The sequence below is a fragment of the Pelodiscus sinensis genome, chromosome 2 (assembly GCF_052426305.1).
Source record: "Pelodiscus sinensis isolate ZL-2025 chromosome 2, ASM5242630v1, whole genome shotgun sequence".
Lineage (NCBI taxonomy): Eukaryota > Metazoa > Chordata > Testudines > Trionychidae > Pelodiscus > Pelodiscus sinensis.
In genome coordinates, this window is record NC_143053.1 from 74,809,201 (window position 1) to 74,833,774 (window position 24,574).

The 24,574-nt window shown below is 39.5% G+C and overlaps 1 protein-coding gene across 4 annotated transcripts in view; it reads left to right on the forward strand.

Annotated features, from left to right (window-relative positions):
* The window catches only part of B4GALT6 (beta-1,4-galactosyltransferase 6), a 46,515-nt gene that overhangs the window by 7,960 nt on the left and 13,981 nt on the right, over window positions 1–24,574 (forward strand). Inside the window, exons 2-8 of one of the 4 annotated variants that reach the window (XM_014568775.4) lie at window positions 1,914–1,939; window positions 14,602–14,718; window positions 15,143–15,256; window positions 18,716–18,840; window positions 19,489–19,605; window positions 21,503–21,690; window positions 24,431–24,553. In XM_014568775.4, the coding sequence (XP_014424261.3) occupies window positions 14,619–14,718; window positions 15,143–15,256; window positions 18,716–18,840; window positions 19,489–19,605; window positions 21,503–21,690; window positions 24,431–24,553 (767 nt within the window). In that variant the 5' untranslated portion in view covers window positions 1,914–1,939; window positions 14,602–14,618. The other 3 variants (XM_014568776.4, XM_089776282.1, XM_006113605.4) reach the window with 3 other exon arrangements.

Sequence of the window (24,574 nt, forward strand, 5' to 3'; positions counted from 1 at the left end):
AGGCATAGAGATTGGTATGTAAGTTGTCCATCGGTCACAAACTCCCTTCTAGAATCTATGTTTCTGTCCATAGCAGGCAGATTCTCTAGTTTTGTGGGTTACACTTCCTCACCTTCTACAAATAGTTACAATTCCAAATAGGAAATTTCTTTTTCATGGGTTCTTATTGTATAAATAAAAAATGGGCAAACACTTTTATGGTAGATCCTCATAGTTAGGAACTGACTAGTCAACCACAAGCCTCATTTGGAACCAGAAGTATGCAATCAGGCAGCAGCAGAAGCAAAAGAAAACAAAGCCAATACAGTACAGTACTATGTTAAATGTGAACGATTAAAAAAGAGATTTTTACAAGGTAACGAAACTTTCAGTGTTTGTTGTTTTATATTAAAATGATAAAAGGGAGCACACTTTTATGAAAACTGAAGTTTCAAAGCTGTTAAGTCAATGTTCAGTTGTAAACTTTTGAAAGAGCAACCATAATGTTTTGCTCAGAGCCACACATGTTGCAGAGTTATGAACAACCTCCATTCCTGAGGTGTTCATAACTCTGAGATTCTACTGTACTTGAAATGTGGCTTATTGGTAGTTGGATCGTGGGAGTGTGGAAAAAGGCAGCCAAACGGTTCATTGGGGCTGAGGAGCTAGGCAGTGAAGTGGAGCTGACAACAGGTGAGTAAAAGGAACCAGGAAGAAGAGCTGTATGTAGCTGGAAAGCTTGTATTTCTCACTAGCAAGAGTTAGTTCAACAAAACATTTTACCTCACCCACTTTCTCTCTCTCTAGGTAGGAAGAAGTCAGTTTTGAAGTTGAACTTTTTTTAACCTGTCAAATTTTGGTGATTATCTTTTAGAATATTGTACACCTTAGTGAACTCTTCCTTATGTATATATTGCATTTAGTAGAAAAACTTGTATAGAAAATGGATATGGTAAATGAATAATTGTCATTTCAATTAGTTTTGCATTCTACAAATACCTGTTGAGACGTTCTTCTTATTGGTCTTCTAAAATACTGTTAAGGACACTGCCTTTCTTTTGCAAATGGTAGAAGTTAATAGTACTTAACGTTTCTTTGTTGTCCTTATTGTGAGTTTTATTTTTTAAAATGCTTTTAAATTAGGATAATGATTAATTACCACTTGCAGAGTCAAGTATTGATTTATTACAGTTTTATTGTGATGTATCCTAATGGAATATTTTTGAATGAAGTATTTGCCATTTACACATTCCGTGAAGCAAAATAACTAATTGATTGTTACAAGGGAATATATAATAAAATTATATTTTTAAAAGTGGGTGAAGATTTTTTTTTTTTTTTTAAGCTTGGCTTGTTAAAATGGAAAGAATTTACTTTTTTGCAGTCTGGGTTTATTTACATGCTTCACAAAACAGTCATTCTATTTGACTTAGTCCTCATCCTCAAAGGAAACCTATACAATACCTTCAAAAGACTAGCTTAAATTCATGACTCTACTAGACACTAAAAATCATGGATTGAATAGACACTGGAGATGGCTTATTATAGCAATCCTTATCTACTAAATATCCCTGCCCCCCTTATTTTTTTCTTCTTTCCCACCTATGACTGAAGAGGTGTTAGCAGGCCACTTAATTTTGAATTGTCTCTTGAAACTAGTGTTAATGACTTACCTTAAGCAATCCGTTTCATCTTCTGATTAGCTGTGACACTGATTACATTTCCTAGACCTAAAGAGGAGCTCCTTGTAAGCTCAAAAGCTTCTCTCTCACACCAAAAAAAGTTGGCCCAAGAAAATATACTGTATTATTGACTTTATCTCTTATCTTCTGTCTAAAAGGCACTTGTAAAATATAAATGTCAAGTAGGTAGAATAGAGTTGAACATTGAGAAACTAAACCTTTATTATACATTCTGGCTTGTGTTCTTTACAGATGAAATATCAAAGCCAAGTGGGATGGTGAGTGGTGAGTTGGGATTGGCCCTGCTTTTAGCAGGAAGTTGAACTTGATGACCTCCTGAGGTCTCTTCCAACCATCTGATTCTATGAAGTGGGACGTGGAAACCAGAGTGGAAATTTTTTTTCTAAATTACTCCTCAATAATGAGGTTGTTAATTTTCATGAAAATACATTAACAGGTATGGTATATAGTAGGCAAATTGCTTTTTCTTTGAAGAATTTTGAGTAAAGTAGCAATCACCCAGAATTATTTTCATTTTTCAAATAGTTTATATGTTTTTATCATTTTTGCTATTAGTGATTCTGCTTGCTAGAATCGAACATAAGAATGGCCATACTGGGTCAGACCAATGGTCCTTCATAGGGAATAACTAAAACTGGCAAGGGATGGATCACTCGATGATTGTCATCTACTCCCAGTTTCTAGCAATCAGAGGATAGAAACATCAAAGGGCAGGTTTGCATCCCTGAGCATATTGGTTAATTGTCATCAATAGACTTATCCTCCCTGAACTTGTCCAGTTCTTTTTTGATCTACAGGGTATCCCCACTGTATATTCCAAGTTATGTTCCAAAAAATGTGGCTGTATAGTGAAACAACGTAAAGTGAAGAATTTTTTCCCCATCGCTGACTTGTATTTGCGAAAATTGGTGTGTCTCAGTCATTAAAAAAAAAAAGTGGGGAATGGGAGGACTTATAATGCAACAGTTCCTACAAGTGTCAACGATGTTAGTGCGGAACCAATGTATATCAGGGTGACGTATAGCAGGGATGCCATGTATGCTATAGTTGTGGACTTTGCATTGTATGAAGAAGTACTTCCTGTTGTTCGTTTTAAACATGCTGCCTGTTAATTTCATTGGGTGGTCTCTAGTTTTTGTCTTGTTTATTCCTTCACATAACACTTTATGGTCTTGCAAAACTATAAAATCATAACTGTTGTGGATTATATCTCCCTTTAGACATCTCTCTTTCCTAGATGAAAAGTCCTGATCTTTATCATCTTTCCTCATACAGAAGTTATACCATACCTTTAATCACTTTTGTTGCCCTTCTCTACCTTTTTCAATTCTAATGTGTCTTTTTGAGATGGGATGACTATGACTACACACAGTATTCGAAGTGTAGGCATATTATGAATGTATTTAGTAGCATTATGGTACTTTCGTCCTTATTATCTATCCTTTTTCTAATGGTTCCTAACATCAACATTTTTGACTGCTGCTGCACATTGAGTGGATGTTTTCAGAGAAATATGAATAATGAATCCACAATCTCTTTTGAATGATAATAGCTAATTTAGATCCCATAATTGTGACTGTACGGTTGGTATTATGTTTTTTAATGTGGATTACTTTGCATTTATCAACATGGAATTTCATCTGCCATTTTATTGGCCAGTCACCAACTCTTGAGTGTCCCTTTGTAATTTTTAGCTCCAAATCTGACTCTGATCTTGAGTAATTTTGTATCCTCTAAATATTTTGCCATCTCACTATTTGCCCCCTTTTTCCAGATAATTTATGAATATGTTGAACAGTACTAATCCCAGTATGGTTCCCTGGAGGTCACTGCTGCTTGCTTCACTTCATTTGAAAACTGTCCACTTATTCCTGCCCTTTGTTTCCTATCTCTTTAACTAGTTATTGATTTGAGATAACCTTCTCTTTTATTCCATGACTGCTTACTCTGGATAAGAACCTTTGGTGAGGGACTGTTTCAAAAGCTTTCTAAAAGGCCAAGTACACTATATCAATTGGAAAACCCTTGTCCATATTGTCTGACTGCTCCTTCCCCCCAAAGAATGTTTCTTCCCCCAAAGATTATTGAGGAATGATTTCTCTTTGTAAAAGCCATTTGGCTCTTCCCCTAAGAAAGTGTGGTTATTGTGCTTCTGGTAATTTTATTCTTTACTATAGTTTAAACCAATGTGCCTGTTACTGAAGTTTGGCATACTAATATGGATTTGTTAGGATTGCCTTTGGAGTCTTTTTTTTTTTTTTTTTAATTATCACATTGACTGACTGTCCTCCAGTCATCTGGTACAGAAGCTGATTTAAATAGTAGTTCTACAATTTCATATTTGAGTTCTTCCACAACTCTTGCATGAATGCCATCCGGTCCTATAACTTATAACTGCTTAATTTATCAGTTTGTTCCAAAACTTTCTCTCTCGTCACCTCAGTATTGGACAGTTCTTCAGATTTGTACTTAAAAACTTTTTTGCTGTTGTACCAAAATTGTTTTCAAAACTATATTTGCAGATAGATATCTTAACTTCTGACAATCTTGTAATTTCTACTCAATAGTTCTCTAGGAGCCTCTGCTGGGTTTAGGAGCTGAAAACAGGGTTACCAGGTAGTCTCAAAAAAAAAAAAATACTGGACACGCTTGATTGGGGGCGGGGGGAAGGAGGGACCGGCTGGGAGGGAAGCGGGCTGGCCAGGGGAGATCACGGGTGGGACTGCCAGCAGGGGCAAAGGGGAGAGCGAATTGGCCGGCGGGGAGCAGGACTGACCCGAGCACATGCAGATTCCAGCGCGCTGCCTGTCCCGCACACGGTCCTGGCCGAAGCGAGTCTGGCTGCGACTCCACATGCTTGACCGGCTCTCAGGAGCAGGGACAGAGCTTCCTCTCCTCCTCGGACTCAACCAGAGGCTCCCAGCACAGATCGCACCCTGCTTCCCAGCCACTTTTCCCGCCCCCACCAGGCTTCCGTCCGGCGCCCCGCCAGAAAACCAGAAAATACCAGACATTGCACATGTCCAGTATTTTCTAAAAAAAATTTTTACAGGACGGAGGGCCCAAAAACTGAACTGTCCGATAGAATACCAGACACCTGGCAACCCTAGCTGAAAAATAGTATGTGGAAATATATATAGAAACTTAAAAAGAATGCCTCCAAATGCAGAAGTCCAAGTATCCATACCACACAACCAGAAAATTACAAAGTGGCAGGGTTCTGGGATGAAGTGACATTTTGACATTGGAAAACGAGTTAGGGTATATAATTCACTCTAGGTTTGGAATTGTGCATTTCTATGGAAACAGTTCTCTCCGTTCATTCCTCACTATCTAATTACTCCTAGAATACCCTGGAAAACATGTTTCTTATTCTTTGCTAGAGAATTGGTTACCAAAAGACCAGCATTAAGAATTTCTTTGTTAGTTAAAAACTGGTTAAACTATTGCACTCTTCTTAATAGATGTATTGTATTAATGCAGCTAATCCCAATAGACCGAGATGATTACAATTTATTTTCATTAAAATAAATCAAGTTCAGGCAGACATCCTAACAAGGTAGCCATATTGATTTAGTATTTCTCTACCAAGTGCAGTATACTTTAATGGTATATTTATGCACAAGAAATGATATTAAGAGAACACTATGCTTGTAAATCAAGCACTCAAAAGTTAGAAGATCCCAAAATGAAGGTTGCCTTTGCCATCTTAAACCATATGCAGAAGAAGACAAATTATTATATGGATTTTATTGTTTTCTCCCTCAGTGCTCAAAAGGAGGAACAGTGTTCACTGAGCAGATGAACATTGAGAATAAAACAGATATTGTATAACTGGTGGCATCTTGCCTTATTTACTGCTTTGATTGTACAATTTCCTTTTAAGCATTTTCTGTTTCTCATCACTGTAGTTCTGAGTGCTTCACAGAAACTAATGCATTTATTTTTAAAATACCTTGTGGACTGTGTTTTCCTGATTGAACCAGTGAGGAACTGAGACCCAGAGGTAGTTGCTTTTTTTTTATCTGTCTTCTGTTCAGCCCACTACACACATAGCTAGTGAACTAGAGAAGCTGGAGATGAGAGTCCTATTAACATTTCCATCCCCTCTGCTAATTTAGAGTGGTGCCCTATAACATTCTCAAGTGTTATATTGTCTGTTTCTAAATAATGTAATCAAAGATGTAGCCTTTTCAGTATGTAATTAGTACTTTTATGGCCCCATGCCTATCTTTTTTTGACTGTATGGATGCCCATAATGCAGCACAGTAAGCAAAATTAGAAATAATAGTATCTTTCTGCATGCTGCAGAAGAAAGAGCTTAACTTTAGAGGGTTTTTTTCTTTGTGGACCTGGTTCAGGGAAAGTAATTGCAAAGAAATGATTTTTGCATTTATTTATAAATATGATGAGGACTGTAATTATTCTTGCTTATTTATTGAACCTTGTGTTCAATAAACTGCTATTCTAGAATGCTTGGAATTTTTAATAATGAAACTAACATCATTTACAATCAATGTGGAAGCAACAAATATTTTAGTGTGTATATCCAAAGCGAGCAATTATCATATAGTCTTGGGAATATATGAAGGTATCCAAGGAAGGAGCCAAGTGATCTTGAAGGAAGGGAGAATCAGATTGGGGATATGGAAAGTATGATTCTGATTTTTCTGGTATAATCTCTCCTCATGTTTACCAAGAAAAATAACTTTTTCTATTATAGGAATTATATTTTCAAAACATTAATTTTAACCCTGAGGGACTAAATCCTGAGAGACCAAGTTACTTGCTTGAGGGTAAAGAAATGTCATTAAAGTATTAATTCATCTAATTGATTTTTACATTGGTTTCTAAGGGAAAAGCTTTCATCAGTTGGGTAGTTTTTAAAATACAAGCTCAGGGAATTAATAGTCTCTGGAAATTTCTTGAAAGGTGTTATACAAACAAGCAGAGAAGCTATTGGGGAAGAACACCAGTTTAAACAGTTGGAATACAAAAACGTAGTTTTCAAGCTGACCACTCAAAGTAATATTTCTTGGCATTTTAAAGAATATTTTAGAGGTTGTTTAACCATAACTTCACACATGCTCCTGATGAGAATCTCATTCTCACTTGGATCTCAGACGTTTTGCATGACAATATGACGTCCAAAATGTAAAGCTAAAATTTTGGAGTGTGATTGATTCGGGATCCTTTCCTGTGGACAGCATCTCAGCACAGTGGGAGGACTTTCCCTATAAACCTCAGAGCTGTGCAGGTGGCAACATAGCTACTGGTATGGTGACCCATGTCTAAAGGCAGTTCACCAGCCTTCCTGTTTGGGAGTGAGGAACAGATTGTTATCCCACTCCTGTGTGTGTTGTTAATGTTTCTATGAGTACATATGCTACTGTTTCATCAACTAGAAACTCAGACTCAATTCACTTGAAACAAGCTTAGAAGAGAGATGATGATGCAAAGTGGCCAAACCCACCAGGAGGTTATAGTTTGCCTGTGCCCAGTTTACTGAGTGATATGGATTGCTTTTAATCAGTGACCTCACCCCTCCATTATTTATTATTCCTCCATTTTTTGTGTGTGGTCTGCAAACTTTCAGTGATGATTTTATGATTTCTTGCAGGTCACAGATAAAAATGTTAACTAGCATAGGCTAAGAACCAATCTCTGTAGGACTCCACTGGAAACAGCCCTGTCATGATGATTCCCTATTTAGAAATACATTTTGAGAAATACATTTTGAGAATATTTGTTAGTTAGTTTTAAATACATTTAATATGTGCTATGTAAATTGCATCATCTTCTAGTTTAATAAAAATGACAGGTGATACCAGTCATACCCTTTACAGAACTTTTATAAACCAAACTTGAAATCTGATAAGAGCTGTTTTCCATAAACCCATATTAATTGTATTAACTTCCTTTAATTCTTTGAATCCTATATTATGAATTCCATTATCTTGCCAGAGACTGATGTCAGGGTTATAATTACTTGAGTCATTCCATACTCTTTGTAAATATTGGTACAACACAAAGATTTTTTCCCAGCCTTCTGGAACTTCTCTAGTATCCCAAATCAACATAAATGGTCCCATGAGCTTCTCAGCTCATTCTTCAAAAAATTCTGGGGAATGCAAGTTTTGTACATGCTGACTTAAGAATGTCTTGTTCGAGTAGCTTCTGTTAAGCATCTTTTGGAGCTACTAATGGAATGGAAAAAATATTATCACCATATTTTGAGACTGTAGCATCAGTTTTCCCCCAAATACAGAGCAGAAATAATTCTGCCATTTCTGTCGAGTAATGGACAAGTACCATTGTCAAGATTTTTTGTTCTTAGTATATTTAAAAAAAATCCTTCTTGCTGTCCCTAATACTGCTGTCAATGGATTCCTCTGTGCCCCTTTATTTCCCTTATCAAAATACCACGTGGTTTTGTTAAACTTTCCTTTTTCTCAAGTAGACAAACTTTTTATTATTCTTAAATTTAGGTTTGCATTTCATGCGGCTTATTAGGCATCTAATCCCCTTTTTATTAAATTAGGAAACCAAGTAACCAAACATAACCTGAAACAAAGTAACTGTCAAGAACGCTGATTATTGACCCCTGTCTTCATTGCTTTGTAATGCAGTATGTATTTCTGATGATTTTATTAAATGGACATGTTCATTAAATTGTTTACTGTCACAGGATTTTTAGTCTTTTAAAGGGAAACCTAGTTACCTTGTATGTAATTCCATATATTTGAAGGTATAATTGCACAGGATTTTCTTATTTCCTGTCCAGCGGCTTAATATTAGAGTAGGTTGTACAGAGTACCAGAAAAAAGAAATCAGGTTTACAGCCAAAAGGAAGAAAGGAAAATGTTACACGTTGCTTGTTTTGGTTGAATCATATGGTAAAAAATAGCAGTTAATGAATTTAAATACAGTTCATAAAGGTGTATTTTGCATCCGTTAATAATGTGCTTGTGGTCTCATGCTTTCAGTCTCCTGTATTGATAAGTCAACAGACACATACTGTCTTAAAGTTTGTTACATTTAGTACACAGAGATGTCAGAGGACTGAAAGTTCTACAGTAAAATTATGTTGAAATGTCCACCTAGGAAAGAAGGAAAAGTAAATCAGCAAAGATTTCCTATCTCTCTATCATATATTTGAGAGAGTTTGTGTGTCAATCTGTATGCCTGTTGGTCTGTCAAAGTCTGTTTGTTCAAGAACTCCTCCTAGACAATAAGAGCTAGGACTACCAAATTTGGTATGCAAATCTCTGTTATAACTTAAAGCAAGATTAGGGTTTGGTTGTGGCAGGGCAGTGGGGTATGCATGCAATGCAATGGTATCTCATCAAATGGAAAGGGAGAGGTGTGATAATAGGGATAGTTATACTCATGAATGACCACAGGAAGGCAGCAGTAGTCCCATGCTCGAGGAGCAGCCACTGTCTGGCAGCATGGCCATGGCCTCTTCGGAGAGCAGCTGCTGGGGATGGAGCAAGTCGTGTGAGGACACAAAGGGGCAGGAGGGGAATGGGGCAGAGAGTGGTGAGGTGGTGGGCACCAGGGAAAATAGGGGCAGGGGCAATAAGGGAAGGGGGAGGCACCAGGAGGGTCCAGGGATAAGGGAAGGTACAGGTGCCAGGGGATTCTGGAGGTGAAGCAGAAGGGCAGACACCTGCAGGGGAGAGACCAGCACCAGAGGAGAGAGGCAGGGCAGGTATGTAGAGGGAGATGTTAGAAGAGGGGATGAGGAGGGGTAGCTCACATGATCAGAGTAGGGCTACTGGAGGAGTGAGCACAGGGGGGAGAGAAGGGCTGGTGGAGGGGGGCAGGTCTCAGGAAGGCTGAGGGCAGTGAGAAGGGCAGGAGTCAGGACAGCAGAGGAGGGTGAGGGGTTGGGGCAGCAGGCACCAGGGGAGCTGATGGAGCAAGGGGAGGAGACATGGCAGAAGAGAGAAAAGGGAGAGGCTTATAAGATATTTATTAATAACTTGGGTGCCACAGTGGCACATCCAAACAAGCCACATGAACTGGTGCACAACACAAAATTCATTTTGCTTGTGGGAGGAAACTCTTAGGCTATGTCTACACTGGCATGATTTTACGCAAGAACTCTTTTGCGGAAGAGTTCTTGTGCAAAAACTCTTCCAGAGGAGAGTGTCTACACTGGGATGTGCCTTTTCGCAAGAGATGTGCTTTTGCGCAAGAGCAACCATGCCAGTGTAGACGCTCTCTTGCGCAAGAAAGCTCTGATAGCCATTTTAACCATAGGGCTTTCTTGCGCAAGAAATTCATGTTGCCTGTCTACACTGGCCTTTTGCGCAAGAACAGTTGCGCAAGAGGGCTTATTCCTGAGCGGTAGCATCAGAGTTCTTGCGCAAGAAGCACTGATTTCATACATTAGAATGTCAGTGTTCTTGCGCAAGTACTCGCGGCCAGTGTAGACAGGCAGCAAGTTTTGGCGCAAGTGCGGCTGCTTTTGCACAAGATCGCGCCAGTGTAGACCCAGCCTGAGATGGAACACTTCCCCCAGCCTTTCTGCCACCCGAGTTAATGTCACACACATTGAGTTAATGCAATTTCAGGATAGTTGAATGAGGAGAGTTTGGTGGGGGCTAAACTAATCCCTATTGGTAGGAGGATGGTGTGAAAAGTCCTTGGGGGGGGGGGGGGAAGGGTCGTCACATGACACCTTTTACTTTTGGTCATGTGTCCATCTTGCCCTGAGAGTGTTGCCTCCAGAGGCGTGGCTAACGGGGGTCAGAGGTGTTGCTAATGGGGGTGGTCAAAGGGTACATTTAAAAAAAATTCTTTGGTGCACACCCTAATGAAATATGCTGCGCATGCCTATGACAGGAAGCAGTAGAGCATGTAACAGCGGGGCTGGGTCCTAGAGAGCTGAATGCATTGCCTGCAGCACAGTCTGAGGGAAGGGATTGGCTGCTGGGTTTTCTGGGAAGGGGAGGGAGTAGGGGTGGAAGAGCAAGTCAGTCACAAGGGCACCAGTTTAATAATCTCACGTAGGGTACCATAAATCCTAAGGACGGCCTTGACTGCTGCACCCCTCACTGTGAGCTGGCCCCCGGGGAGAAGCTGGTGGATGAGCTGTGTGGTTTCCCCACTCCAGTGTAACCCAGGGGAAAAATCAGCAGGCCCTTCCCCACTCCCTTCCTTGAGCTCCCCACACCTCCCAACCCCCTGCTCTGACTCCTGCACTGCTCACTCCTCCAGCCCTGTGTACTGAGCCCTCACATCTCCAATCCTGTGTGCTGAAGGACCCAAGCAACCCCAGGTAAGTAAGTGTGTGTGTGTGTGTGTGTGTGTGTGTGTGTGTGTGTGTGTGTGTGTGTGTGTGTGTGTGTGTGAGAAATAATATGACTGAACGGTTCTGGATGCTTCATAATGCTTCCTAATTTGAAGAGAAAGAGCCTTGAGAGTGGTGAATGTCATAAAGGCAAGCTTTTCAAAGCATTTCCATCTTCTGACTGTGCTTGTTTTAGTGCACTGTGTTAGCTAATGACCACCTCCGCCAACAAATTCATATAAACATTGAATAACATCATGGACAGAATTCTTAATTGATTTGCTTTGAAGATGGACTTTAGCTATTTTCTAATGTGGTTTTACGGCTGGAAATAGGTATCGGTGCCATGTGACCAACCAGCTTTTTGTGGACCAATATCTGGAGCCACTGTTCAAAAGCTTTTATAGGAGGTTCTTATTAATGACACTATGCTGTAAGATAGTAGAGAAGTTTTTCAGAAGCATGAGTCTCTGCATTAAGGGTGTTAAATAGTGAGTAAATGACTAATTGTGTACTCATACAAATTGTATTGAGTACACGATTAGTTAATAAGGGGTCACTGCAGCTCTGCAGTTTAAATGTAGTAGAAACTGGGCATGCAGGTAGCCCGACTCTTCCTATACAGGCAGTCCCCGACTTACACGGATCTGACTTACGTCGGATCCGCACTTACGAACAGGGCTTTTCTCGCTCCGGGGCGAGAAAAACTTCTCCCGGTCTCCCTGGTCTGCTGGGGGGGGGGGGGTCCAGCAAAGCCGCTGGACCCCCCCAGCAGACCAGGGGGACAGGAGCAAAGCCGCCCAGGCGGCGGGGTTCCCGCTGCCTGGGTGGCTTTTCTCCCGGGCAAACGAGCAAAGCCACCCAGGCGGCGGCTTTGCTCGGGTGTCCCTGGTCTGCTGGGGGGGTCCAGCGGCTTTGCGGACCCCCCCCCCCAGCAGACCAGGGAGACAGGAGCAAAGCCACACGGGCGGCGGGGTCCCTCCGCCTGTGTGGCTTTGCTCGGGTCTCCCTGGTCTGCTGGGGGGGAGGGGGCGCAGCTAGTGTGCTCCCCCCTCCCCCTAGCAGACCAGGCTTTTGTTGCGGGACACCTTGGGTAAAGCAGCTGGGGTGCTGCCGGGTTGGTCCTGTGGGAACCTACAGGGCAGCGCTCCAGATTCAGCAGCTGTTGAAACTGATCAGGCTGATTCCAGGAAGCTGGGGGCAGAGCAACTCTGCCTCCGGCTTCCTGTAGTCAGCCCCTGGTCAGTTTCAGTGGCAGCAGCTGAATCTGGAGCCAGTTCCGACTTACATACAAATTCAACTTAAGAACAAACCTATAGTCCCTATCTTGTACGTAACCCGAGGACTGCCTGTATAGATATAGAGGCAGCAAGTGGGGGGAATGCAAGTCGTTGACATGACTACCCAATAAGCCTAAGCTAATCAACTGCTTTTTTACAACTAGACTAATCAACTGCTCTTTTCCATCCCTACTTTGCATGGTTGGCATATGTGCAGTGATAGAGATGACCCACTTTGCAACACAATATGAAAATTGATTTACAAAAAAAAAATTGTTTATCCAGTTGTAGATTACTGAAGTTGTATGGATCCAATTTAGGCTTGTGCCTATTTAGACTGCATCAACATTTTATCTTCAAGATTTGTGTGCCCTATATTAATTAATTTCACTTTTCTGTTCAGGCCAAAATGTTATAGGAGCTCTGTTCAGGGTTTTGAATACTAATGTGAGTGGTAGGATTTTTGGTTCAGTTACTTGTGCTATCATCTTCAGCGAATCAGTTAAATTCGCTATACTTGAGTTTACCAACCTGTAATGTCTCTAATAACTACTTCACAGGGAAACTGAGTTTTAATACCACAGAATCCTATTTATCTGATCTAATTGGGTCCATGGCTAGACTGGATAATCAGAAATTCAAGAAATCTGGAAAATAGGAAAGCGTGAGGATGTAGCACCATCTAGCGGCTATAGGAGATGGTCCACTTCTGGATCTGTTTTTGTGATGGTTGAAGAGCCAGATAATGGAGGATCTGGTAAACTGGGTTCTACTGCATTTTGAGATTTTTTTTTCAATGATTGATATTGTATAATTCTAAAATGGGACAGCTGCTGTTTAATATTTCCACCAGGTGGTGAATGAACATAGGTAAATCTTAATATATCTTTGCAGTAAAAAATAATAAATAGATGGTTTTGTGGGGTAAGAATCTTGCAAAATATCTAAGTCTTATCTAAAATATATATAACTTATTATGAAAATTGATTTTAACATTGTATCTTAATTGTTTTTTGCAGGGTAGAAGGAAATTAAATTGTGTTAATAAACTGAAACCTTAACTTTATACTTTTGCTTCCGTTAGGTCTAGAAATATGTACAATTACTTGTCCTCTTGTCCGTATCTTAATTTTTACCCTAAATATTTTTAGGTTTTACTCTTTGGATTCTGCTCTTGGTCAAATAGGTTTTTTGAGAGTACAGGCAGTCCCCGGGTTACGTACAAGATAGGGACTGTAGGTTTGTTCTTAAGTTGAATTTGTATGTAAGTCGGAACTGGCGTCCAGATTCAGCTGCTGCTGAAACTGACCAGCGGCTGACTACAGGAAGCCCGAGGCAGAGTTGCTCTGCCCTGCGCTTCCTGGAATCAGTCGCTGATCAGTTTCAACAGCGGCTGTATCTGGACGTCTGGGACAGAGCAGCTGGGGTGCCGCTGGATAGGTCCCCGCAGCACCGCACCTCAGCGCTGCGGGGACCAACCTGGCAGCACCCCAGCAGCTCTATCCCAGGTGTCCTCAAGTCAGCCGCTGCTGAAACTGATCAGCGGCTGATTCCAGGAAGCCCGGGGCAGAGCAACTCTGCCTGGGCTTCCTGTAGTCAGCCGCTGGTCAATTTCAGCAGCGGCTGACTTGGGGACGCCTGGGGCAGAGCAGCTGGGGTGCTGCCGGGTTGGTCCAGTAGTGCCGAGGAGCAGCGCTGCGGGACCAACCCGGCAGCGCCCAAGCTGCTGTACCCCAGGCATCCGTGAGAAAAGCCTGGTCTGCCGGGGGGTGGGGGTGGGGTGCACTAGCTGCGCGCGTGCCCCCACAGCAGACCAGGGAGACGCGGGAGGCGGGGACTGCTGAGATGCGCCGCGGTCCCGCCCACATCCTCCGTGGCTTTGCTCCGCGTCTCCCTGGTCTGCTGGGGGGGCCCTCCACCAGCAGATCAGGGAGACGCGGAGCAAAGCCACGAAGGACGCAGGCAGCAGGACAGCCCAGACGCGCCGCGGTCCCACTGCCTGCGTCCTCCGCGGCTTTGCTCCACGTCTCTCTGGTCTGCTGGGGGTCCCTCCCCCAGCAGACCAGGGAGACGCGGAGCAGCTTTTCTCGCTCCGGAGGACGCGGGCGGCGGGACCGCGGCGCGTCTGGGCGGTCCCACTGCCCGCGTCCTTCGGGGCGAGAAAAGCCCCGTTTGTAACTGCGGAAGTCGGATCCGCGTAACTCGGGGACTGCCTGTACCTTGAACTCTTATGATGTTCAGTATTGATTTGATTACATTAAAATTGTTAAATATGAAAATAAATTTGAATACTATTGAATTCAGTTTGATATGAAATAGTCACTTTTGTGTTTAACAGCAAACACCTATCTCTTTATGGTACAAGCCAGAGGCATAATGTTGAGAGAAAATGTGAAAACAATAGGACATCTGATCAGATTGTACACTAATAAAAATGCTACACTGAATGGCACAGGTAAGAATTTTTTTTAAAGTCTTTAAAAAACAGTTGAGTCTCTTTCTTCATGACAATGACAGATTTTGTTTACATGTAGGTTTGCAAAAATCTATTTAAAGCACCCTTCTTTTACCTTATAGTTTCCCAACTTTGAGGAGTAATAGGGAAAGAAAGAGTGGTCACTCTTTCCAAAGTCACTTATGAAACTGAACTTAAGTCTTCTAGAAGAAATAGGTTTATCAAGAGCTAGAGTAAATAAATTGGAATTTGAGGATCAATTTGATAATTGTTCCAGAAAATGTTTTTATCTTTATTGCCAGATCATGCAGAAAGTTCATGCAATGATGCCAGGATAAAATGCAAAAAGGTCCCTGTCCTCTTAGTGATACATTGAGGAGCTATCAGGAAACTTTCATTTTAACAAAAAACTTTTTTTTAATAGATTATCCTGAAGGCAGCAATTCCAGTGACTACTTTGCTCAAACAACAATGTATCTTCCAGAAAACTTCACATATTCTCCTTACCAGGCTTGTCCAGAAAAGCTGCCTTACATGAGTAAGTTTATAATTGCATCTTAATTTATATCCTTATCTAATGTATCTAGTTCTGTTAACTCAAAATGCCAACTGTTAAACAAGAATTCTTAAATAAAACTCACTTGAACACATGTAATAATAATAATAATTTGTAACTGAATTAGAGGCTTTGGGGATGTCTGGTGCAAATTTTTGGATGTGAGAATATTCTTGATGAAAAATTAAATGACACATTTATTTTGACCTAATTTCCTGGTGTGGAAAAGGCCATAAAACAGAAATTCCAAGCTAACTTTTCAGATGTCTCGCGTTGTCTTCAATGCTAAAAAGTTTGGTTTTTTTAATCCTCTTGCTAAAAAGTCAGTCTTAACAGCTGTGCAGTAACATAATGATTCATTAGTACAGGTTGAACCTCTTTAGTCTGGCACCCTTGGGACCTGACTGGTGCTGAACCAGAGAATTTCCCAGACCACAGGAGATCAATATTGTCTAGCACAGTGTGCTCAACCTTTTTTAATTCACGACCCCCAGGTCCAGGAAAATTTTGGTTGAGCAAAAAAAAAAAGGGGGGGGGGTCTAGCAGCACCGCATCATTACCAACACTTCCACTGTTTTCTGGGCTCTTAGAAGACATTTTGGGGTAAATTAGAGCTAAATAACTGCACAGAACACTGAGAGCCAGGACTGGGGGCTGTAAACAAACTTTATGGGACCATGGGGAATCTTGGTGTCACTCATGAAAAGTGGACATTATTTTAAGCTAACTTAAAATAATTCTGGACGATGGATGTTTCCAGACGGGAGAGTTTTGGACTAGAGAGGTTCAACCTGTAGCCAGGTCATATTTGATAAATCAAAAGTCAAAAACACAGAAACTGCTTCTGACTGAAAAATGAGATGAGTTGAAAAAATATTTTCTATCTATTTTTGAACACATTCCAATTTAATTAATGGTTTAATTTTATTTCACTTAACCAATATTACAAATGCACATTAATTAAAATGACTGCCTTACAACTGCAGGAAGTTAGTTAAATCACCAAGTATGTTTGTGACTGAACTGATAAATTAATGCTAATACTGAACTGCTTGAAAAAATAATAATAATAAAAAATAACATTTGTAAATGTAGTAGTTCCAGTCTTTCAACAATAGTAGTCTTGATTGAAGCTGCTCTGATTCTTGTTGAATTATGGAGTAAAGATGAGCTATAGATTTTGTCAATGGCAAAGTTTAAACTATGAAAAGCATTAGCAATTTGTTTAAATTGGTTAGATATCATTAGCAAAGTACATTGACAAATATGTAAATTATTAGCCAAATACTTCTAAAATATATTAACTGAACTTGCTGCATTCTGCCATCTTTTTCAAATACTAAGTTTTGTTTTTCTTTTTGTTGTGTAGATAAAGTCAAACTATAAACCAATATGTTGCTACCTTGTTAATCCAGTTCTGCAGAAAATAGTGGCTAACTAAAAGAATTAGGAAAGGTGGGAACCTGACCTTATCTCAATTCTTATATAAAAAAGTTGGAAAACTTTATGGACATAGAATATTAAAATGCTAATATGAATCAAAGGCAATTCCTTATTTTCTCTTTTTAACAAAATGAGTAAATTAAGAAAACTACATGAATGGAGAACTAGTCACACAACTAAAACACATAAACACAACATATAAAGTTCCAGCACTGAAAACCTCATATTGAAATAGTTGTAATCAGAAGAACAGGAATTGTGACTATCATATTGGTGCTATGCCTCTGGATTTTCCTTACTTTGAGTCATATTCCGCAATCGTTCTTTACATTGTCTGGTGCCTTAGTCTACATGTGGCCTCGTAGAGAAGTCCTAATGATTTCAGTTAAAATTAATTGCAAAAGTAAGTTACTACTGAACATATCAATGTCAGGATTTAGCACTCTGATTTTTGATTATTACATATTAGTATGTATTTTATTTTTTGTGTTTGATTTAGAAGTGTTTATTATTAAATAGACATTCTTCTTGAACTTTTCACTTCCCTAAATCATTCTTGAAGCATAGTGATAGAGATGAAGCCGTGATAATCTGGTCTAGCTGAAACAAAAGACAGGACTATGCAGCACCTTAAAGACTAACAAGATGGTTTATTAGGTGATGAGCTTTTGTGGGCCAGACCCACTTCCTCGGGTCAATTTGTGGAAGAAAATTGGCACGCCCGTATATACCAAAGTGATACAATCGACTAAAAAAAAGTGAACACACATAAAATTAACAAATCAGATTTTAGAACAGGGTGAGGGGGGAAGGTTAGTGTCATGGAGGTTAGGTCCATAAAAGGCTATTAGCCAGGGGATAAAATGGTGTCCTTGGCCTCTGTTTTTCAGAGGTTGGAGAGAGATGGCAGGAGACAAATCGCTCGATCATTGTCTTCGGTCCACCCTCTCTGGGGCACCTGGTGCTGGCCACTGTCGGTAGACAGGATACTGGGCTAGAAGGACCTTTGGTCTGACCTAGTACGGCCGTTCTTATGTTCTGTGAGGTAATGATATTAGGGGTGATAATTGGGGAAGCTATCTTTGCAATGGGTGAAATAATTAGCATAGCAGGCAGTGATGACTACTTTGCCTGGAATAAAGTGCATTTTGATACACTTTCTAGTTTCAGGTTAGCTAGGTCAATTCCCTTTCTTTGCCTATCAGAAGTTAACTTGGGGACTGATTACCTCCCAAATCCCATTTCTTAATCTAAATCTAATCTGTCGCCTGCTGACAGCCTGGTTATTGAAAAGGAAACCTTAGCAATTCTCGATGCATCTTCTAAAGTCCTCGAGACCTTGCTAACATCCAGGAGAGTCTTGACTCAAGGGCTGTGTCTAGATTACATCCCTCTGTTGAAAGAGGGATGTAAATTACTCTTTGAAATTAAATATCCCACACATCATTTGCATAATTGCGTCATGGCGCTCTTTCAAAAAAGCGCCATTTTGAAAGTAAAACCGTTGTCTAGACGCAGTTCTTTCGAAAATGGCAGGCTTTTTTGAAAGATCCTGTAAACCTAATTTTTTGAGTACAGAAACTAACTAAATTTATTAATTAAATCACAATTAACTTGTAGAGTGATTCTTAGGAGAAGACATACTTATGGTAAGTTTACTATGTCTTTACAAAATTTGGGTAAAATGTATTCATATTGATTAGAAGCTTTAATTGTATTTTACCTATTGTAGAATGTTTCTATAAAACAGAATTATGGGATTCTTATACAGGCTTTTGCAAAGGAATATGTTTTTATTCTTTGAAAAAAATTAAAATCCATTCCTATATGCAGTAAATATTCTGGAAGAAATTATCAATACTCTTTTTACCAATAGGTAATAAACATAAGGATTTTACTTATGTACAGTGTCTCAGGAAGAGTAAATTAAAAACACTGTTAGACTTGTACATCTTACAAAAAATATTCATTCATTTTAATTATTTCTTACTACATTAGGAGGCCTTATCAATGTCAACATGAGTGAAATTAGTTTTGATGAAATTCAGGAAGTATTTTCAAAGGATTTAGACATTGAGCCAGGTGGTCATTGGAAACCAAAAGATTGTAAACCACGATGGAAGGTGAGAATAAGTTCCTTATTGACTTTCTTTCCACATATTTTTTCCTGCTTATAAGAGTATATTAAAATTGCAAGCATCCATTCTCTTAGGAATTAAAATCCTTGTGCCTGTCATTTGATCTAAGGGGGTAGTTTTAAATATTGTCATTAACCTTCACCAGGTTTCAGTTCTTGTAGACAAATCTGCAGAGAAATTAAGGAATTTTTAGGTATTTGGCATTTTACTATGTAAACATGAATTCATTATTTGTGTTCTACTATGTGTATTCACGTGATGGGAACATGTCTCATGAGAACAATGATTGTAGTAAAAACAGGTATTGCCTTAGTCAGTGGTGGCTCTTCCAAGTATGTCAAATCCTTTGTTCGATAAAGTGTTTACAATAAACTGCAGTTGGATACCAGCATTACCCCTTAAATTCACAGGTAGAATTATTCGCTAGAAAAATGCATCATATTTTTGTGTGAAAAAAATACTACCTTGCTTTGCTGTTTTCAAGCGAGCAAAGAGTTGTAGAAGAGTTCTTTAATTTAACATTAAGGCTAAAACACTGAAAAAAATCACAACAGATTTCCTTTTACCCATTATGATTTTAAAATACTAATCTATGATCTTAATATTTACACTATAATCTGACTTATTTTGCAGGTGGCAATCCTCATTCCTTTTCGCAATCGCCATGAACATCTTCCAATTTTATTCCGGCACTTGATACCTATGTTACAGAAGCAACGGTTGGAATTTGCCTTTTATGTTGTTGAACAGGTGAGTCTTCAATTAGAATAGTGTGTTAAATAGAACTTCCTCACTGATTTCAGTCTTATATTGCTATTGAATATTTTGGTGAATCAGGAAATTTCAGCTTCTGAAACTAATCGTTTATTGGTTACATTCTAATGCATTTAATATTAAACAAAACTCTTTTCTCATATTTATTGGTGGTCAATGACTTCTTATATCTCTTAAAATATAGGGTGATATTTTTATAGCTGTTAACATTAACCTCATTGACTCTCTTGTATACAAAGTTATGGCTTCTAGTGCAAAATCATTACCTTTGTAGCTATAAAAAATAGTAATTTATATTTGTGAAGGGATTGGAGGGCAGGAACTAATAGCAAGCTCTACAGTTTTATACCCCTAGATTAACCAACAGTAGTTATAATTTGAAGGCTGTCCATTTGGCTCATGAAATGAGAGGGTTTACTCAGTCTAATGTGGAACTCCTTGCCAGAGGATGTCCTGAAGGCTAGAACTTTAACAAGGTTAAAAAAAGAGCTAGATAGATACTAAGGATGTTAAAGACTATTTTGACTATCCGATAAGCATTTGCTTATCAGATAGTCTTTTGACTAGTCTGCTAGTCAGTATCCCTCCCCCCTCCCCTTGCTGCCTCTGAGATAGCTGTGCAGCAGCCGCCTTGGGGGTTCTAAGTCCCCCGCTGGCCCCGGGCTCCATGGCTTTGAAATACACAAGAGCCCCCACTGCGTGTAGACGCAGGCAGTTACTCTGGGCTAGTGAATTTCTAAAATGGCGACCTGCTGGGAACATGCAAATCAAGCGCGGGATATTTAAATCCTGGGCGTGATTTGCAACTTCAGTATGCTTCATTTACCTCCCTGCTTCAAAGTAGGGGGCAAATGTAGACATACCCTGAGAGAATAAGGAAAGGATGCTTTTTAAAGGCTCTAATTACATTTTCTAATACTAAAAAGTTTTGTAAACTAATGTTCAATCTTCAGAGAGCTAATCTTCAAATCTGATTTTTGGTGTATAAATGTACGTCTTCACAGCAGGCCTGAGGTCGAATTAAGCTACGTAACTTGAACTACGTCAGTTGCGTAACTTAAGTCGAAATAGCTTAACTTGACTTTTTGTGCTGTCTACACAGCAGGATGTCGAAGGAAAAACATTCTTCCTTTGACTTCCCTTACTCCTCGTAAAATGAGGGTTACAGGAGTGAGAGTAAGAAGTCCTCCAGCTAAACATTATTTCAAAATAATGGCTTGCAGTGTAGACATGCTCTTTTTATTTCAAAATAACGTTGGTTATTGTAAAATAATGCTGCTGTGTAGACATAGCCTAAGACATTCAATTATGTTGAAAATTAAGGTTTTCAATAAAATTATTGAAAAAAATTTTATCCAGTGGTGCACTTATCTTATTACAAGTTGAATTTACTGTAAATGTAGCAAAATATTAGCCTTTCATACTACTTGATGCTCATAAATACTATGTGCTTTGTTTAGTGACATACATGGTTGGAGTGTTTTAAACATTGTTTAAAACTTTGGTATTGCATTAGTGATTTAGTATTGCATTTATACTTCTTCATAACCATTAACCAAAACTTGAAGACAGGTATCAGTTATCCTAAATTGGTGCTTATGATTAATATGATGCAGTACTACTAAATGTGAACTAAATGGAATTTTAAAATCTTCAAGGGCAGAAATTCTACAGTGAGGATTTTTTTTTAACTGCACAAAAATAGAGTTGAAATTATTGGTATTCTTGCTGCTGTTTTGATTAAATAGGAGCAAAACAAACCTCTGTGTCAAATCACCCTTTTTCTAATATGAGGGAGCTAATACATTTCTTGTATATAAAAGTTTTCTATTTCTTGTGCCTCATTCAGTTTCTCCTTTATTTCCCCATAAAGAGTGGTACACAACCTTTTAACCGTGCAATGCTCTTCAATGTTGGTTTCAAAGAGGCTATGAAGGATGTTGCCTGGGACTGTGTAATTTTTCATGATGTGGATCATTTGCCTGAAAATGACCGAAATTATTATGGATGTGGAGAGATGCCACGTCATTTTGCAGCAAAGCTGGACAAATACATGTACATGTAAGTAATGCAGTTCACTCTATCCTGTCTTAAAAGATGCAGAAATGTCTTTTGAATGTGCATATAAAGTTTACGGAAATCCTTAGCCACAGTTACATTTTTGTAGGTTAGGTTGAATATTAAGATTTTACCAAAAGATGTGCCATGTTATTACTGTAAATGTTGTATAAACTATTAGCTTATGGTGTCATAAAAGGAAAAACCGAAGGTAGTGTTTAGTTTTTGTTTTTGAGAAGCTACTAGTATAAAGACACTACCTCCTTTAATACCCTCTATTTTACTAAATATTTACATGTGGCTATGAAAGCAAGTTACTCTTGATCATTTATTTCTTCTTTGTGAAAAAGTGAATAATATTTATAGAAATATTTTGAATGTTGGTTTTGTGTTCACTGTCCTGATCTGATCACAGCTCTCAAAAGGTCTCTGTTGCTTTCATATACTTTTAATATTGGCTTCTAAAATAGTCTGTTTAAATCTATCTAACTACTTTAAAGGGGCTTCAGTACTTCCTTCCTTCTGGTGTGTGCCTTCTTGAGATTTCTCCTATCATTGTTCTAATATCACTATCTTGGAATAGGAGAAGAAGGTACTATGGGAAATATTTTCCACATCAGCTTTGCATTAATGTACTATTTAGTACAGAGGTTCTTGTATTTTAACTTTCTGTTACTACTTAAATGAAAGGTTTCTTCCACTTGATAGAGTGCCTCTCATCCATGCATTCAGGTAGTATTAAGCTTTAAAGTAATGTGAATTCTGATGCTTGATTACTTCCCTTCAGCTGCAATTTTGTATTGATAATGTTTTCTGTTACATTTATCAATTCTAAATATCCACTTGTCTGCAACTCTTGCTGTTGCAGTTGTTCCAGAAAACTTTTGGAACTTTTCTTTCACCCTGTGCATGTGCGCCAGCCGTGTTGGAAATTCAGTTCATTACAAAGCCATTTAAAACCCTAAAAATCTGGATTAAATTCATTTTTCTTTTGTCTATTTCCTCATTAGTAAGTGGGGATAATAGTTGTCTACTTACAGTTTGTTTTTTGCTCCCATATTATATATAATACAAATAAGGCTATTTTATCTTCTCTATCAAGCAACTCCTTCACCCATAGCATCCCAGAGGCAACTGATAAACTATTCTTGGAAATTTCTTCTCTCTGTGACAGCTCGTGAGAACTTGAATGATCTGATCCAGTAATTGTAGAAGGCAAGGGACTAAAGAGAACATCCATGCTAGTGGCCTTTAGCTGCATACAGTGTTTGGAATCAGGCAAATACAACTAACAAAGAGTAACTGACAAGAGCAATTTTAGCGATGTAAATCTCGTGGTTGTACATGTTGGCCAGTTTCTTATTGTTTAACATTGTGTGATGGTAGTCAACATGCATTTATAGCCAACAAATATTCTCTTGGTGCAAAAAGGATTCAAATAGTGTTGAATGTGCTTAGCTGTGCTCTCCAAAAAATGAAATAAAGGAGGAATTGTCATTCTTTTAAAATACTCCAGAATAGGCTAATATAAGGTGTTAAACTGTTTGATTTTTTCCCCAGTTTTCCAGCATACATTAATGGACTGGAAATATTATTGACTTATATCAAAGCTTTTACTGCTGACTAAGGTGAAAAGAAACTTTTCAACTTAATAGTATCCAAATACCACATTTTGAAAGCTTTGTTTTACAGTTCCTTCAGCAGTAAGTCAGTCTCCTTTCTAAAATCAGCTACCTGAAGCTTGCTGTTTCATGGGATGCTAACTTGAGCTGTTGTCTGCTGTAGTCTGTTCCGTAAATGAAAGCTTTTATTACAAATATTCAGTGTGCACGTTTTTTGCTATTACCAGCTTTAATTTATAAAATATCAAAGCTTTTTTCCTAGCGGGTATATTGAACCCATATATGACACCTTTTCCACGGAAATATATGAAAGCAGTTATTCAAATAAGATCTTTACTCTATTGCAGAGGTGGGCAATAATTTTTGGTGCAGGGCCACTCCAAGCTTTTGGAAAGTGGCCAAGGGCTGCACTTTTCTGTGGAGGAGATGCAGGGTGTAGAATGCAGATAGGGTGTAGAAGGATGCATGAGGGGAAGGGACTGGGGTGCAGGAGACAATGTGAGCCTGAGAGGGAGTTTGGATAAAGGAGGGGATTGTGAGCTGGGTCAGGGAGGGAGTATGGGTGCAGGAGAAGATTCTGGCCTAGGTGAGGAGTATATCGGGGGTACAGGGACTAGGAGAGAGTTGTGCCTTGTGGCAGGAGAGTGCAGAGGGTTTGGATGGTGACCAGGAGGGAGGGAGTTGGGGTGCCCAGAGGCAAGCTCTGAGTGGGAGGTGCTTACCTCTGTGTTTCCTGGCCAGGAGCCCTGCAGCACCTCCAAGACAGGATAGGCTCCCTGCCTGCTGCAGACCCAGACCACTTAAAACTTCAGGCTGTTCCCTTCACATGGCTCTCAGCTCCGGGAGCGGGGAGAGGCTTGTGCTGCCCCCATCCGCCTATTGGTTGTTTCCAGCCAATAGGAGCTGAGGATTGGTCTGCGGGTTGGGAGATCACATGAAGCCTCCCTCTTCCTACAGAGCAGAGAGCTGCATGGACTCTGTTTTAAACTGTGGTAGCTGTGTGCCTGAGGGTCCCAGCAGGGTGGTCTGTGGGCCGGATCTGGCCTCCGGGCTGTAGTTTGCCAGCCCTGCTCTATTGGTTGAATTTATATAAGTAAAAACTTACTTGCTATCATTTTCAGTCTTCCATACAGCGAGTTCTTTGGTGGTGTTAGTGGATTGACAGTGGAACAATTCAAAAAGATCAATGGATTTCCAAATGCTTTCTGGGGATGGGGAGGAGAAGATGATGATCTTTGGAATAGGTGAGTGTTTACAGTACATTT